This window comes from Balaenoptera borealis, assembly GCF_965194805.1.
Source record: "Balaenoptera borealis genome assembly, chromosome: 14".
Lineage (NCBI taxonomy): Eukaryota > Metazoa > Chordata > Mammalia > Artiodactyla > Balaenopteridae > Balaenoptera > Balaenoptera borealis.
The window spans coordinates 55,820,668-55,839,084 of record NC_138875.1 but is presented as its reverse complement, the minus strand read 5'-3'; the positions used below and the strand labels follow the sequence as shown (position 1 = coordinate 55,839,084).

General features: G+C 36.4%; 1 protein-coding gene across 3 annotated transcripts in view; it reads right to left on the bottom strand.

The window, feature by feature from the left end:
* The window catches only part of NDC80 (NDC80 kinetochore complex component), a 63,650-nt gene that overhangs the window by 28,341 nt on the left and 16,892 nt on the right, over window positions 1-18,417 (bottom strand). For all 3 annotated transcript variants that reach the window (XR_014233998.1, XM_082353567.1, XM_082353568.1), the window contains exons 7-11: window positions 8,868-8,957; window positions 6,596-6,689; window positions 4,715-4,821; window positions 3,814-3,958; window positions 1,197-1,402 (exon numbers count right to left, since the gene is read on the bottom strand). Coding sequence is in view for 2 of the 3 variants with exons in the window: in XM_082353567.1 (XP_082209693.1) it covers window positions 1,197-1,402; window positions 3,814-3,958; window positions 4,715-4,821; window positions 6,596-6,689; window positions 8,868-8,957 (642 nt within the window). In the remaining variant the exon portion in view is untranslated. The remainder of the gene's footprint in view (window positions 1-1,196; window positions 1,403-3,813; window positions 3,959-4,714; window positions 4,822-6,595; window positions 6,690-8,867; window positions 8,958-18,417) is intronic.

Genomic DNA, 18,417 nt, shown 5'->3' with positions numbered 1-18,417 from the left:
AGGCTATGAGAAGTCAGAGGACATGCTGAGGTCACAGAAACATGTGGAGGCAAATCCAGGGCTAACACAGGTTTACCAAATTCTAGGTTCAAAGACTTGGGAACACCACCACAGCCTATTTCTTATAAATGTATATTTTTCTCCTTAATACACGGGGACAGAGATTACCAGGTCAGGAGTATGAGGGAGCACAGATGAAACTCCAATAGCATTACCTACAATTCAGCTTCTTATTTCTACCACCTTACTGCCACAGATCCTCATCTGACTGGTTTGCTCCCTTCTACCCATTTTTCACATTACCAAAAATGAGATCTTTCTGAAACGTGATCTTATCTGTTTAAAAATTTTAAAGGCTTCCTGGAGCTTTCAGGATAAAGTTCAAACTTCTAAACGTGAAAAGGATCTTCACCACTTGGTCTCTGCTTATCCTTGAGTCTCATCTTTTGCACATGCTCCCATCCCTTGCTATTAAGCTCCAGCCATAAGAAAACCTTAGGGTACCAGAGTGCACCATGCTATTTTCTCCCTGAGCTTTCCCATAGACTTCTTTGTTTGCTGGCTCCCCTAGCCTTGCCATGTTAACTCTCCCTTACACTTCCCAATTCAGTTCAGGTGTACATCTTCAAGGAAGCCTTTCTAAAATCTACCTCCATCCATTTCCCCACACCATGCACACCAAAATCTTGGTTAGGTGTACTATATGCTCCCTCAGTACACTGTGCGAACATCTATTGGAGGTCTGATCTCATGGTAGAAAAATATTTACTAGAATGGAAGTTTCTTAAGCTTCTATGTCTTTTTATCTCCCCTCTACACCCAGCATGGTAAGTGGCACACAGCAGATGTTAAATAAATGTTTAAGTAGTGAGGAGGTAAATGAAGAAATGACTCATATCCACTTCTGGAATAAAAGGCTTGGGATTTATGAAAATTATTTTCATGGCCTTAGAGACATTTTTGCTCACTTCTTGGTTCATTATTGGAAAATACAGGCTACCTTAAAAACGACAGAGAAATTGGGCTGTTACTGAATTGACATAAAGGGATGAGCGTGTTTTTAGTAAAATGTCAATGCTGAAAAATTTTACCTTTTTAGCCAATTTATTCTACCCACTCAGTTGTTCTTAACTGGGATAGACTTTTACAAACGTTAAGTTTGAATGAGGTGCCACTCTGGGAATGGTATGACATACCGCCTCTTTGCCTCGGGCATATTTCAGTTCCTCATTCCACAACTGCTGTTGTTCAGCCTCCAGCTCCTTGGTTAATTTATTAATGGTCTGCTGCAATTCATTTCTTTCATGATTTATTCTCTCAATGTCTGCAACTGAGTACTTCTGGTTATCAACAATATTCTGTAGTCGAGAATTCTCCTGTTTCATTGTTTCACATTCTAGTTCTGCATTGAAAAAGAAAAAATTTGTTAAGTTCCTTCAATTCCTACAAATAAAGTGATGCCGTTATTTAATAGAGTTGACCCCCACACATAATGATTACGATTAAGAATTGTTAGACTTAACAGATAGTCTGCTGTTGTTCAGTTAAAATGCTTTTAATACTCCGACATGATTCTCTGCAAAAAGTCAGAAAACCCACAAGTTCTTCACAAACAAAAAATATTTAAATAAACATATATCAGTTTATTCTTATTTCACTGATATTTTCAGTGGTTTCATAAGATATTAAGCAACCATAGTGGTTAGGTTCTTGCTTTACCAAAATTTGTAATCATGAACGATGATATTGTACCAAGAGAAGATGGTGCATACAAACAGCAAATGATCATGAAAGGGGAAGAAAAGTTATCAAGTTTAAAATATTTGGTGTTCTATAGAACAGTGATGCCAACATTTTATGACTCATAGCTTATAAAAAATATGACAGTATTTTTAAGCAGGCTGGGATAAATGGATGAGAATGCTCATGACCAAAGGGGTCATGGAAATCATCCTGAGGGCTGAGAGGATCAAAATCTTGGCTTTGTTATAACTCAGTCGTATTGTAGTACTGTAGTTGGGAAGCTCCACACCTGAGCTCAAAATGAATTAAGTGGTTGGTTTAAGTAAAACTTCATTTATTACAGGAATTGGCACAAAAAAATCCACAATATGCAATATCTATGGAGTTATATATGTCTCATTCACACTCTTGGCCATGAATGACTTTAAATAATCAAGAAAGTTAAAAAAATTCAGAATAAAATATTTTAGGTTAACAGTTATCAAATTGCTGTCTCAAACTAAATCACTGTGCAATGGCAAATGACTGCTGAAGTATTTCTCTCTCTCCTACCCAGTTTGCAATTACTGGGAAAAAAGTCTCACAAGAAAAGTGGGAAGGATAAAAATTCTCTAGATTAAATACCAATAAGGAAGATAAATTATTAATATTATAAAGTATTGATTTAATTGCATTACAAACATTGCTATAATAAAAAATTAGTTTATGGCTCCTTGTCGTCATGGAGAACAAACATTAGTGGTCACGTTTAAACTATTTAAAGAGTTGGTTTACAGCAAAGCTAATATATGTAATCAGACTTATTTGGAAAAAAATAAAACAATTTAGCAAATACTCCAGATAATTATTGTTCTTGATTTTAGACAGATGATCAATATTCCATAGACTAAGAACTAAATCAAATATCCTAAGGACTATCTATATAAATCCTACATGACACAAACACAGCCTATAAAACCCTAAATGAATAAAACTGAAGCAGGCAGAGGCCTGGGAAAATAGTATAGTAGGTCCATATAGTTATTTATTAATTTTGTAAACTGCCAGCCAATGGCTCTGTGATGTGTAGATATCTTTCTTCGATCTCCTTTTGGCACCATAGAAGCATCAATCAATTCATGTGTCACAGTATTTTCAAGGTTTTATGATTAAGATCCATATGTGTTTATGAAAACAAGGTTAGGAGCATACCAGATATAAACATGCTTTTTTTAGTTGGGCTTTCATAGTACTAGCATCTTTCCATCTTGTTTTCAATCAGCTTAAGCTGTTGAGTAGCTTAGGAGCTGGTGATAGAGGATAAGGAAAATATAGCAGACTGAGGCCAGCAGAGATTTAAAAATCTGGCTTATTAATTACAAGGTGGAATAGAAGATATATTTATATTCAGGCAGCTTGTGTTCTTAGATAAGGTCCCTCTTGGCTTTAAAAAGCCAGGTGTCTGAAAACATGTTAGAAGGTGTAGTAGGTTGAATAATGACCACCCAAAGATAGGAAGTCCTAATCCCTGGAATTTGTAAACATTACCATATTTAGTAAAGGGGTCTTCACAGATATGATTAAGTACTTTGAGATGAGGAGATTACCCTGGATTATCGAGGTGGGCCCTAAATGCCATCATAAATGTCCTTAAAAGATAAAGGCAGAGAGAAATTAACATAGGCAGAAGAGAGAGAGACACACACACACAGAAGGCAATGTGAGGATGGAGGCAGAGACTGGAGTGACAGGGCCACAATCTCAGGAATGTCATCAGATACCAGAAGCTGGAAGAAGCAAGGAATGGATTCTCCCACAGAGTCCTGGGAGGAAGTGTGGCCCTGCCGGATTTCCAACCTCTAGCCTTCTGTGAGTGAATAAATTTCCATTGTTTTAAGCCACCAAGTTTGTGGTATTTCGTTACAGCAGCCTCAGAAAACTAATACGTAAGTCACTAAAAACTTGGTTGCCTGATACATTACCATTAGAGGCAAAAAGATACAGATGACAAAGCTGTCTCTACATGTGATAAGTCCCACACAGGTCCCCATCCCAGTCTGAATGACCTCTTTCAGCATTAGTTGTGCTTACCTACTCTAGAAATTTCCTCATCGAGGCCATTCAATTTCTGGTCAAGAATGGCTGAATGGGACTCCAAATTGCTCATGTATGCCTGATATTTTTGAACATCTGCTTGTAAGGAAGCTTTCAGTTTTCTCAATGACTCTAGGCGATTCTTTAAAAGAAGAGAAAGTGCGATTAGTTATTCTCGTCAATAATGATGCCAAACATTACTTAAAAGTTAAAGCAATATTATTTAAATTCATCTTAAAGAAAGGTAAATTAGTTTCCTTTTCACTTTTAGAGGGAGTCAAAAGAACTAAAACGGTAGCTTACTGTTATTACCTAATCAAGAAGATGTACGTACTTTTTGGAAGTCAGTTTGGGACAGAAAAAGTCCAGGGCCAGGATGAAAAAGAACAAACATTTAAAATCTGTTATTTTACAGAACAGTCTAGGGGCTTCCGTAATATAAAACACAAAATAAAATTAGATATCTGGATATTATCATTTAGCTTTTAGAAAGCCCTCTGGATACAATATATTATATAAACCCATTTATTACCATTCTCTTTCCACTAACTACAAAACTCAGGGCCTCTTGTAAGTAGTGCTCCCTAGAGGTATATAACATGCGGACCTTGTTCTAAAGATCTTTTTGGTCTTATGTAAACAGGTAAGACTCTTTCATCATATTCTGAACACTATTAGTCCAAGACTGATAGATCACAAAGGAAAACAAAACTCTAGGGATACCAAACACGTTTTCATTAGGAGTTCTGTCCTATGTAAAAAAAAATAACTTTTAACAAGCTTATTTTGTTAATGTATTTTTTAAAAAAATAGATAAAGAAACAGCTGGTGTTGTCCAACGAGACCCAAGAGTATAAGTAAGTGTATAAGCCTGTTGAAGATAAGCATGTTTACTAACCGGTTCTTTTTCTCTTTCTTGTTCCAATCTTGCAATCTGTTCATTCAATGCTCTGTTTTTTGCTGCTAATGATTCCAGCTTGGAAGCATCTACATTAAATAAATCCTCTGGAGAAAAAAACCCAGAAACTTCATAAGGTCTCAAATCTGCCTAAAAAATTCTCCCCCAGGTTTTTACCATTGCTCTCTTCCTCACTTCCTCTAGTCTCTACTCAAAACATCCCACTGAAGGACATCCTACCGTCTGTAAAACTGCAACCCTTCCCTTTGGTCCACCGCACTCTCTACCTCCCTATCCTACTTCATTTTCCTCCGGAGCACTTATCACCATTGACTTATAGTTATTCATTTGATTATTGTCTCTAATAGCAGGTAAGCTCATAAAGGCAGAGATTTTTACCTCTTATCCATTACTGTATCCTCGGTGCCTACATGGTGGCTGGCATACAGTATGTATATAATAAATATTGTTTGAATAAATGAATATAATTTATATGCTTAATTAATTATAACACAATATCAAAGCAAAAATGCTTTCAGTGTTAGATCACTATGAATTTTCCTCTTTAAGAAAAAGACAACATCATTTTCTTTGCTCCCTTTCTCATGTGGACAAGCTGAAATTGTCCCGCTTCTTTTTTTTAAAAAAAATATTTATTTACGGGGCTTCCCTGGTGGCACAGTGGTTGAGAATCTGCCTGCCAATGCAGGGGACACGGGTTCGAGCCCTGGTCTGGGAAGATCCCACATGCCGCGGAGCAACTAAGCCCGTGAGCCACAACTACTGAGCCTGCGCGTCTGGAGCCTGTGCTCTGCAACAAGAGAGGCCGCGACAGGGAGAGGCCCGCGCACTGCGATGAAGAGTGGCCCCCGCTCGCCGCAACTAGAGAAAGCCCTCGCACAGAAACGAAGACCCAACACAGCCATAAATAAATTAATTAATTAAAAAAAAATTTATTTACTTATTTATTTGGTTGCGCTGGGTCTTAGTTGCGGCTCATGGGCTCCTTAGTTGTGGCATGTGAACTCTTAGTTGCGGCATGCATGTGGGATCTAGTTCCCTGGCCAGGGATCGAACCCGGACCCCCTGCATTGGAAGTGCAGAGTCTTAACCACTGTGCCACCAGGGAAGTCCCTGTCCCGCTTATTCTTCAGGAAAGTATATCCCATGGAAACAAAAGAGAATGCTTTCACTTTTTGTGCTAATAGTGGCAGGGTGATCGCCTATTTTGATTGATTCCATAGTCTTTGGAGGATCGCTTTACACATATTAAACTTATCTATTTTACCTACCACTCTGGCATTTTATATACAAGACTATTACAAAAAAGGAACAACAATGTAAAATAATACTCTGGAATATTTTAAAGTAAGCCAGTAAATACCGAATGTCACTAGATTAGCTAAGTGGAAAAATAATTTCTTTCTTAGGAAATATCATGGCCCATTAACTATGTGACATAAATTTTGAAAGAGACCATAGATCTTTTGACTAACTGGTACTTTAATTTCTAAAATAATAAAGCAAGGATATCACAGGGATATCATCCCCCAAGAGGAATAACATTTGCTGATTATATTGTGTGCTCCGGGTAGCACATTTGACATTTATAAACATGGCCATCTAATCCTGCAAAACTTTGTTAGACAGGTTAAGTAGTTTGTTAATGTCACACAGCCAGTAAGGGGTCATGCCTCAGGTCTGACTCCAACACCAGTATTCTTTCTGCTTAACCTTTACTCCTCTCCACCAAAGAAACAGTTATGATAAAAATCAGGAGGCATCTAAACGCATTTACATTAGGCATAGTAAGATAGGCTACAACTCCTTGAGCGGAGTTAAATGACCCAAAGCAAGCACTCTAGGAATAAGAACACTTACTCAGCTTGGACTGCAACTCTGCATTCATCTCTTCAAAGCTGTCGGCACCAGTCATGAAACTCTCATAGCATTTTATGGTGTAGTCCAAAAACAACTGATTGGGTTAAGCAGATTTAAAAACAAAGCCATGATTCTCTATTTAGTTTATTTCACTTTTCTAAGTAGAAATTTAAATTTGAATTAAAAAAATAAAATTCAGGAACACTAAGTGGTTACATGAACTCCTGTACATGAGATACAAACCTAGGGAATATCATTAATTATGCTGCACAGATTTACTCAGTCTGCTACTTCTATAGTGAATAGTAAGGATGAAAAGAATACTTCAATTTGGATAAAGGTGATACTTAGTAAATGGTAAAAAAAACCCCATATCTTCAGAATTTTGAGAACGTTAGACAAGGAAGCTTATTAATAAATATAATTTAACATAAAATGCAAACTTGAGCATCTTTAGGGATAATCTAACTAATTAAAAATTTAAATGAATTGCTGATCATTTAAGTCTAATTAAACTGACAAGATCTAGTTGTGAAAACCAGAACATAATTAATAAAGGCTATAATTTACATTGTAACTTCACGCTAAAACATGGTATGGTTAGTAGAGATCTAAACACTAGACTATTAGTACTCTTAATATTTATTCAAGAGAAAATAATACTCTATTTTGCAATTCTGAGGTGTTTTGCTTACTGAAGATGTGTACTTTGTTAGGAGGCAAGGATGGCTGATCAGAATTTTCCACAGCCAGATGAAGTACACAGCCCTCAAGATAAACCAATTCCCTTTGTGCTGATTCTCTGCTTACTAAACAATCTTCTTATTACTTGGTTGATACTGAAGGGGTGCCCTGAATAGGGAGTATGAGTATTTCTGTAGCTGGAAAGATGTGTCACTGGTGGTAAATTAATACATTTTTATTCTTCTTCAGATGTGAATTTGGTAAGAGTGAACATTTCCTTAAGTTTGATCAATTTTGATTTTGCAGGTTAAAAAAAAAATGAATTTCTAGATCTACAAAGCTGAGGCTCAGAATCTGATGAAGTTGGATACTTCGGTAACTCTTTTTAATTAAATTTAAAATTAATTTTTACTTTAAAATTAAAATTAAAAAATAAAAATAGCACTTTATAATTTCCCAAGTGCTTCTTTATATGTCGTCATCTGAAATAACAGCTAAAATAGCAAGAATAACTTTTACTGTTTTAACATTTAGGATGAATATCAATAAATTTAATATTTAGTCATTTAGTAGGTATTATAATTTTATTTGCGTGAGAACTGAGGCACAAATAAATCTAGTCTAGTACACATATTGCAACATGGGAAGAGAATTCTCTCAAGAGGATCAAAGGCTTTCTAGCTGCTTCTCCAGCAAGGATCACTAATGAAGTAGTAACGGGGTATGATATTCTTTGTTTGAAAAAAAAAAAAAAGGAACGCTACCATGCCAGTCAGTTGATACATCTTTCTATTTGAACTATTTCCCAGGTAGTAATAAAAGATGAAGCTGAGGTTATTTCCACTTTCTTTTTATGACAAATGCTCCAAAGAGTGAAGAACAGAGAATTTTTTTTTTTTTTAATCTTTAGGGACCTGCATAGTACCTGGTCTTTTATATATGCTAGGGGACATTAATGTTTAATCTCAATACTATAAATTTATTCCTTGGAGTTGGTGTTTGCTCCCTTTGGATATATAAATTTATGTATTTTAGGAAATAGGGTAGGGTTAGTTACATAGTTAAGGCTCCAATACAGGATGGTTTGGGAACCAATTTAGACCATCTATTTACTTTTATCTCAATCACTTTTGGAAGTGGCAACTCTTAAGTGCAATATGCCTAACTAAAAAGCCAAAACAAACAAAAAACCCACATGCCATCTAATTAAAGACCCAGTCTTTCAGGCTTTGTGTTGACAAAATACTATATTACAGTAATGATGCCAGTATTGATGCCTTCATTATAAAAGATAGGGGAGAAAGACAAATATTACATCTGTACATATAACAATAACGTTATGACGTAATTCTAATTGCATTGCTTTTTTAATTTACTTAAAATTTACAAATTTCCGTTCCTAGTTACTTTTAGGAAACTACAATGTGATTTCAAGAGTAATTCCATTGACTAATATTTCCAAAAATCAGTTTTAGCAGATTTTTCAGGAAGCAAAAAGACAAGTTCTACAAAAGAATATATCAATTTCAATAATAACACATTTAGTTAATATTAAGATAACTCTAATGTTTACAGTCATATAAGGTACCTTATTATGCATAATTCCATCTTCAGTTTCTTCTCCCCAAGGCTGTCCATCATCAAATAAAGGTGAGCTTTCTTTCATGGCATTATGTAACTATTTAGTACACAAGCAAAATATTAAGTTGATTAAGTTTCTGAAGAAAACACATAGCTTTCATGTTTTGTCAAATTTTTTTCAGTGTCATTTTTAGGAGCACTCACATTACTGCCTGACAAAGTCTCATGAGAGGTTATTCTTTTAAACCTTAAAATATAATCCTTTTGATATTTTAGTAACTAAATCCCTTAGGATTAAAAAAGGATGGGCTCCATGTTTAGTTCTATTCTATAGCGAAAAATATGCTGATCTTTTTTATACAATTATTGAGAACATATACACACATTAAAAAAAAATTTATTTAATTTATTTATTTATTTTTGGCTGTGTTGGGTCTTCGTTGCTGCGCACGGGCTTTCTCTAGTTGTGGCGAGCAGGGGCTACTCTTCGTTGAGGTGCACAGGTTTCTCATGGTGGTGGCTTCTCTTGTTGCAGAGCACGGGCTCTAGGCACGCGGGTTTCAGTAGTTGCAGCACGTGGGCTCAGTAGCTGTGGCTCGTGGGCTCTAGAGCACAGGCTCAGTAGCTGTGGCGCACGGGCTTAGCTGCTCCGTGGCATGTGGGATCTTCCCGGATCAGGGCTCAAACCTGTGTCCCCTGTGTTGGCAGGCGGATTCTTAACCACTGCACCACCAGAGAAGCCCTACACACGTTTTAATACAGTTCTGAGAATCCAGAACAGAACTGCCACAAAAGGTAAGCCAAAAGTAATTATTTCTCTTTTATATAAACTCAATTTTGGTGCGCAAATGTTATCCACTGACTCCTTCAGACTGTATAAACATGCACTTTAGATTGAATTTTACAATATAAAATCTTCAGAAATACAAATATTTAACCTTGAAAGTGATAACAGATAATAAATTATAGCAAACATTCAGATGTTATAATTAACAAGCTAAAAGGAAAATGCCTAAAGGTTTTTAAGGCACATAAATTACATTTTGGAACACTTGTTTTTATAACTTGTTTTAGAAATATAACCTTTTAAAAATAAAAGAAAATTAGAAAATTTAAATGAAATTGCTATAAAATATAAAGATATCAACGTATATCTAGTATAATGAAGACTAAACTCTAAAAAAATGGACTATGCATTAGGAGTGTAAAAGAAGAATGTGGTTTCTGTTGAAAATATTTCATTACATTTTCTTACCCTAGTATTCATATATAGATAGGATTGCTGAGTGGGGATACAGTCTAGAGTAGCTTATCCTATCTGCTCCTTTCCTATTCCAAAGGCGCTCATAAGACCTTTTGTATATCTAGGGTGGATGCAGGCAAGCTCTATCAACTTATCCTTTACCTCTTCTTCCCTTGACAAGGCCTCAGGTGACAATCAGAGTTAATTAAGTCTTAAAGACATGTAAGGCAGAGCCCAAGATGAAGAATAGAATCTCCTATCTTATCATCAGGGTAGATAAAGACAGAGTTTCTGTTGCCTTGTCAAAGGTCCTTGTGAAAACTCTTGCTACTCTGCAAGGTTCAAGGAGAGCCTTACAAGGGACAAATAGATCCCCGGGAACTATAGGAAAGACTCTTACTACAATAACTAGAAGTTCTTCTGTGCTGAGAAGATTTGGTTGAAAAAGTTTCAACCTGAAATTGGATAGAGATAACCAGAAATATGGACTTGACTTGAGTAATCTTTTTTTACTCAGAGGTGGCATTTACCAATAAAATACTACTCCTCCATATTATAAAAAGATATTATAGTATAAGAAAAGAAAAGGACTCAGAAGAATCTGATATGAGTAATGCCCTAGCCCACTTTGGTTATTAACCAAAAGGCTAATCACAGAGCTAGTGGAGCATATGCACCCTCCTATTCATGCTCCTTGGTAGAGGGGAGACAAGGCAACTTTGGCAAAACTCCTATCACTCAAACACCGTAATAAGGATGTGCTTATAAGCTCTGCGCTAAGAGGCATAATGAGAGCGAGAGAAGAAATAAAACTTTACTTATAAAACATTGACAAACTGAATTCAGGAGTATAGCAAAGGAATAACCAACAATGAACAAACAGAGACTATTAGGGAACCAATATCCTATCATGTCATACCAACAGGTTAAGAGAAAAACAATCATCTCAATAGATCCTGTAAAAGCATATGATAAGGTTCAATGATTATTCTTGATAAAAATTAGAAAGAGGCAGATAAGCTTCAACATGAAAAACATTATCTTCTATCTGGAAACATCACAACTAAATGATAAAACAAATAATTTTTGTTTGAAAACAGTGGTACCAACAGAAATCAATCAAGAACAGTAGTAATTAGGCAATTCAGTTAAGAGCAGACAACTACAGGCCAATATCCCTGATGAAAATATAGAGGTAAACATTTTCAATAAAATATTAGCAAACCAAATTCAGTAGCACTTTGAAAAGGTCATTCAACATGATTTAGTGGGATTTATTGTGGGATGCAAGGATGGCTCAATGCATGCAAATCAATAAATGTGATACATCACATTAATAGACTAAAAAAACCAAAATCATACAATAACTCAACAGAGAGAAAGTAATTGACAAAATTCAACATCACTTCATAATAAAAACTCTCAAACTGTGTATACAGGAAATGTACCTCTACATAATAAAGCCCATATATGACAAGCCCACAGCTAACATTATACTCAATGGTAAAGAACTGAAAGCTGTTGCTCTAAGATCAGGAAAAAGTTAAGGATGCCCACTGTTGCCACTTTTATCCAACATAGTACTGGAAATCCTAGCCAGAGCAATCAGGCAAGAAAAATAAAAGGCATCAGAATTGAAAAGGAATAAGTAGAATTATCTCTATTTGCAGATGACATGGTTTTATATACAGAAAATCCTAAAGCCCCCTCAAAAAAAACAAACAAAAAAACCTGTTACATCTAATCAACAAATTCAGTAAATTTGCAGGATACAAAATTAAAATACAAAAATCAGTAGTGTTTCTATATACTAATGACAAATTATCTGAAAAAAGAAAAAAGGAAAATGATACCATTTACAATAGCATCAAAGCAATTAAGGAATAAGTTTAACCAAAGAGGTGAAAGATCTCTACACTGAAAAGTACAAGACACTGATGAAAGAAACTGAAGACACAAATAAATGGAAAGATATCCCGTGTTCATTGCTTGGAAGATTTAGTATTGTTAAAATGTCCATACTATGCAAAACCATCTATAGATCAATACAATGCCTATCAAGATTCCAATGGCATTTTTTAAGCTGACTAGAGAAAACAATTTAAAAATCTATATGGAACCACAGAAGACCACGAGTGGCCAAAGCAATCCTGAGAAAGAACAACAAAGTAGGAGGCATCACACTTCCTGAATTCAAGCTATATTATAAAGATATAGCAACCAAAACAGTTATGGTACTAGCATAAAAACAGACACATGGACCAACGGAACAGAATAGAGAGCCCAGAAATAAACCCATGTATATACATCAACGAATATTTGACAAGGGAGCCAAGAATACTCAATGGTGAAAAGACAGTCTCTTCAATAAATGGTGATGGGAAAACTGGATATTCACATGTAAAAAAGAATGAAGCCAGAATCACATGTAAAAAAGAATGAAGCCAGAACACTGTCTTACACCATTCAAAATAATTAACTTGAACTGGACTTGACTTAAATGTAAGACCCAAAACTATAAAACTCCTAGAAGAGGAGGTGTCAGTGCAGCCATTTCTCCCTAGGCACTCTGATCTGAAGTGCAAGGTGTGAGGCCTCTGCATGAAGCACCCTGTGAACAAGTGAAACTAGATGAAGCACAGAGGAAAAGAAAAAAAAAAAGCAAGCTGTTAACCCTCTGAAAAAAATGCCTCTGTGACCAGCCCATCCCATCAGGAAACTTGCAGAATCCTCTTAGATAGCCTCAACCACCAGAGCGCAGACAGCAGAAGCAAGAAGAACAATAATGCTGCAGCCTGTGGAACAAAAACCACATTCACAGAAAGATAGACAAGATGAAAAGGCAGAGGGCTATGTACCAGATGAAGGAACAAGATAAAACCCAAGAAAAACAACTAAAAGAAGTGGAGATAGGCAACCTTCCAGAAAAAGAATTCAGAATAATGATAGTCAAGATGATCAAGGACCTCGGAAGAAGAATGGAGGCAAAATTCGAGAAGATGCAAGCAATGTTTAACAAAGATCTAGAAGAATTAAAGAACAAACAAACAGAGATGAACAATACAATAACTGAAATGAAAACTACACTAGAAGGAATCAATAGCAGAATAACTGAGGCAGAAGAACGGATAAGTGACCTGGAAGACAGAATGGTGAAATTCACTGCTGCAGAACAGAATAAACAAAAAAGAATGAAAAGAAATGAAGACAGCTTAAGAGACCTCTGGGACAACATTAAACACAACAACATTCGCATTATAGGTGTCCCAGAAGGAAAAGAGAGAGAGAAAGGACCCGAGAAAATATGCGAAGAGATTATAGTCGAAAATTTCCCTAACATGGGAAAGGAAATAGCCACCCAAGTCCAGGAAGCACAGAGAGCCCCATACAGGATAAACCAAGGAGAAACACGCCAAGACACATAGTAATCAAATTGGCAAAAATTAAAGACAAAGAAAAATTATTGAAAGCAGCAAGGGAAAAATGACAAATAACATACAAGGGAACTCCCATAAGGTTAACAGTTGATTTCTCAGCAGAAACTCTACAAGCCAGAAGGGAGTGGCATGATATACTTAAAGTGATGAAAGGGAAGAACCTACAACCAAGATTACTCTACACGGCAAGGATCTCATTCAGATTCGATGGAGAAATCAAAAGCTTTAGAGACAAGCAAAAGCTAAGAGAATTCAGCACCACCAAACCAGCTTTACAACAAACGCTAAAGGAACTTCTTTCTCTAGGCAGGAAACACAAGAGAAAGATAAGACTTACAAACACAAACCCAAAACAATTAAGAAAACGGTAATAGGAACATACATATCGATAATTACCTTAAACGTGAATGGATTAAATGCTCCAACCAAAAGACACAGGCCTGCTGAATGGATACAAAAACAAGACCCATATATATGCTGTCTACAAGAGACCCACTTCAGACCTAGGGACACATACAGACTGAAAGTGAGGGGATGGAAAAAGATATTCCATGAAAATGGAAATCAAAAGAAAGCTGGAGTAGCAATACTCATATTAGTTAAAATAGACTTTAAAATAAAGAATGTTACAAGAGACAAGGAAGGACACTACAAAATGATCAAGGGATCAATCCAAGAAGAAGATATAACAATTATAAATATAAATGCACCCACCATAGGAGCACCTCAATACATAAGGCAACTGCTAGCAGCTATAAAAGAGGAAATCGACAGTAACACAATAATAGTGAGGGACTTTTAAAACCTCACTTACACCAATGGACAGATCATCCAAACAGAAAATTAATAAGGAAACACAAGCTTTAAATGACAAAATAGACAGATTTAATTGATATCTATAGGACATTCCATCCAAAAACAGCAGATTCCACGTTCTTCTCAAGTGTGCACGGAACATTCTCCAGGATAGATCACATCTTGGGTCACAAATCAAACCTCAGTAAACTTGAGAAAACTGAAATCATATCAAGCATCTTTTCTGACCACAACGCTATGAGATTAAAAATCAATTACAGGGGAAAAAACGTAAAAAACACAAACACATGGAGGCTAAACAATATGTTACAAAATAACCAAGAGATCACTGAAGAAATCAAAGAGGAAATCAAAAACTACCTAGAGACAAATGACAATGAAAACACGATGATCCAAAACCTATGGGATGCAGCAAAAGCAGTTCTAAGAGGGAAGTTTATAGCTATACAAGCCTACCTCAAGAAACAAGAAAAATCTCAAATAAACAATCTAACCGTAACCTAAAGGAACTAGAGAAAGAAGAACAAACAAAACCCAAAGTTAGCAGAAGGAAAGAAATCATAAAGATCAGAGCAGAAATAAATGAAATAGAAACAAAGAAAACAATAGCAAAGATCAATAAAACTAAGAGCTGGCTCTTTGAGAAGATAAAATTGATAAACCATTAGCCAGACTCATCAAGAAAAAGAGGGAGAGGACTCAAACCAATACAGTTAGAAATGAAAAAGGAGAAGTTACAACAGACACCGCAGAAATACAAAGCATCCTAAGAGACTACTACAATCAACTCTATGCCAATAAAATGGACAACCTGGAAGAAATGGACAAATTCTTAGAAAGGTATAACCTTCCAAGACTGAACCAGGAAGAAATAGAAAATATGAACAGACCAATCACAAGTAATGAAATTGAAACTATGATTAAAAATCTTCCAACAAACAAAAGTCCAGGACCAGATGGCTTCACAGGTGAATTCTATCAAACATTTAGAGAAGAGTTAACACCCATCCTTCTCAAACTCTTCCCAAAAATTACAGAGGAAGGAACACTCCCAAACTCATTCTATGAGGCCACCATCACCCTGATACCAAAATCAGACAAAGACAGTACAAAAAAAGAAAATTACAGACCAATATCACTGATGAATATAGATGCAAAAATCCTCAACAAAATACTAGCAAACAGAATCCAACAACACATTAAAAGGATCATACACCATGATCAAGTGGGATTTATCCCAGGGATGCAAGGATTCTTCAATATATGCAAATCAATCAATGTGATACACCATATTAACAAATTGAAGAATAAAAACCGTATGATCATCTCAATAGACGGAGAAAAAGCTTTGGACAAAATTCAACACCCATTTATGATAATAACTCTCCAGAAAGTGGGCATAGAGGGAACCTACCTCAACATAATTAAGGCCATATACAACAAACCCACAGCAAACATCATTCTCAATGGTGAAAAAGTGAAAGCATTTCCTCTAAGATCAGCAACAAGACAAGGATGTCCACTCTCACCACTATTATTCAACATAGTTTTGGAAGTCCTAGCCACGGCAATCAGAGAAGAAAAAGAAATAAAAGGAATACAAATTGGAAAAGAAGAAGTAAAACTGTCCCTGTTTGCAGATGACTTGATACTATACATAGAGAATCCTAAAGATGCCACCAGAAAACTAGTAGAGCTAATCAATGAATCTGGTAAAGTTTCAGGATACAAAATTAATGCACAGAAATATCTTGCATTCCTACACACTAATGATGAAAAACCTGAAAGAGAAATTAAGGAAACACTCCCATTTACCACTGCAACAAAAAGAATAAAATATCTAGGAATAAACCTACCTAGGGAGACAAAAGACCTGTATGCAGAAAACTATAAGACACTGATGAAAGAAATTAAAGATGATACCAACAGATGGAGAGATATACCATGTTCTTGGATTGGAAGAATCAATACTGTGAAAATGACTATCCTACCCAAAGTAATCTACAGATTCAATGCAGTCTCTGTCAAATTACCAATGGCATTTTTTACGGAACTAGAACAAAAAATCTTAAAATCTGTATGGAGACACAAAAGACCCCGAATAGCCAAAGCAGTCTTGAGGGAAAAAAACGGAGCTGGAGGAATCAGACTCCCTGACTTCAGACTATACTACAAAGCTACAGTAATCAAGACAATTAGGTACTGGAACAAAAACAGAAATATAGATCAATGGAACAGGACAGAAAGCCCAGAGATGAACCCACGCACCTATGGTCAACTAATCTATGACAAAGGAGGCAAGGATATACAATGGAGAAAAGACAGTCTCTTCAATAAGTGGTGCTGGGAAAACGGGACAGCTACATGTAAAAAAATGAAATTAGAACACTCCCTAACACCATACACAAAAATAAACTCAAAATGGATTAGAGACCTAAATGTAAGACCAGACACTATAAAACTCTTAGAGGAAAACATAGGAAGAACACTCTTTGACATAAATCATAGCAAGATCTTTTTTGATCCACCTCCTAGAGTCATGGAAATAAAAACAAAAATAAACAAATGGTGGGCTTCCCTGGTGGCGCAGTGGTTGAGAATCTGCCTGCCAATGCAGGGGACATGGGTTCGAGCCCTGGTCTGGGAAGATCCCACATGCTGCGGAGCAACTAGACCCGTGAGCCACAACTACTGAGCCTGTGCGTCTGGAGCTTGTGCTCCGCAACAAGAGAGGCCACGACAGTGAGAGGCCCGTGCACAGCGATGAAGAGTGGCCCCCGATCGCCGCAACTAGAGAAAGCCCTTGCACAGAAACGAAGACCCAACACAGCCAAAAATAAATATAAATAAATAAATAAATAAGTTAAAATAAAATAAACAAATGGGACCTAATGAAACTTAGAAGCTTTTGCAAAGCAAAGGAAATTACAAACAAGACGAAAAGACAACCCTCAGAATGGGAGAAAATATTTGCAAACGAATCAATGGACAAAGGATTAAAATCCAAAATATATAAACAGCTCATGCAACTCAATATTAAAATGAAAAAATGGGCAGAAGACCTAAATAGACATTTCTCCAAAGAAGACATACAGATGGCCAAGAAGCACATGAAAAGCTGCTCAACATCACTAATTATTAGAGAAATGCAAATCAAAACTACAATGAGGTATCATCTCACACCAGTTAGAATGGGCATCATCAGAAAATCTACAAACAACAAATGCTGGAGAGAGTGTGGAGAAAAGGGAACCCTCTTGCACTGTTGGTGGGAATGTAAATTGATACAGCCACTATGGAGAACAGTATGGAGGTTCCTTAAAAAACTAAAGATAGAATTACCATATGACCCAGCAATCCCACTCCTGGGCATATACCTAGAGAAAACCATAATTCAAGAAGACACACGCACCCCAATGTTCATTGCAGCACTATTTACAATAGCCAGGTCATGGAAGCAACCTAAGTGCCCATCGACAGATGAATGAATAAAGAAGATGTGGTACACATATAGAATGGAATATTACTCGGCCATAAAAAGGAATGAAATTGGGTCATTTGTAGAGACGTGGATGAATCTAGAGACTGTAACACAGAGTGAAGTAACTCAGAAAGAGAAAAACAAATACTGTATATTAACGCACATATGTGGAACCTAGACAAATGGTACAGATGAACCGGTTTGCAGGGTCGAAATTGAGACACAGATGTAGAGAACAAACGTATGGACACCAAGGGGGGAAAGTGGCGGCAGGTGGGGGTGGTGGTGTGATGAATTGGGAGACTGGGATTGACATGTATACACTAATGTGTATAAAATGGATGACTAATAAGAACATGCTGTATAAAAAAATAAATTAAAAAAAAAATGCCTCTGCACCTCTAGCTCTTGCAGAGGTTGGCATCTTCAGTGAAGTCTCCTATTGTGGGAGGACCTTCAAGATGGCAGAGGAGTAAGATGTAGAGATCACCTTCCTCCCCACAAATACATCAGAAATACATCTACAGGACTTCCCTGGTGGCGCGGTGGTTAAGAATCTGCCTGCCACTGTAGGGGACAC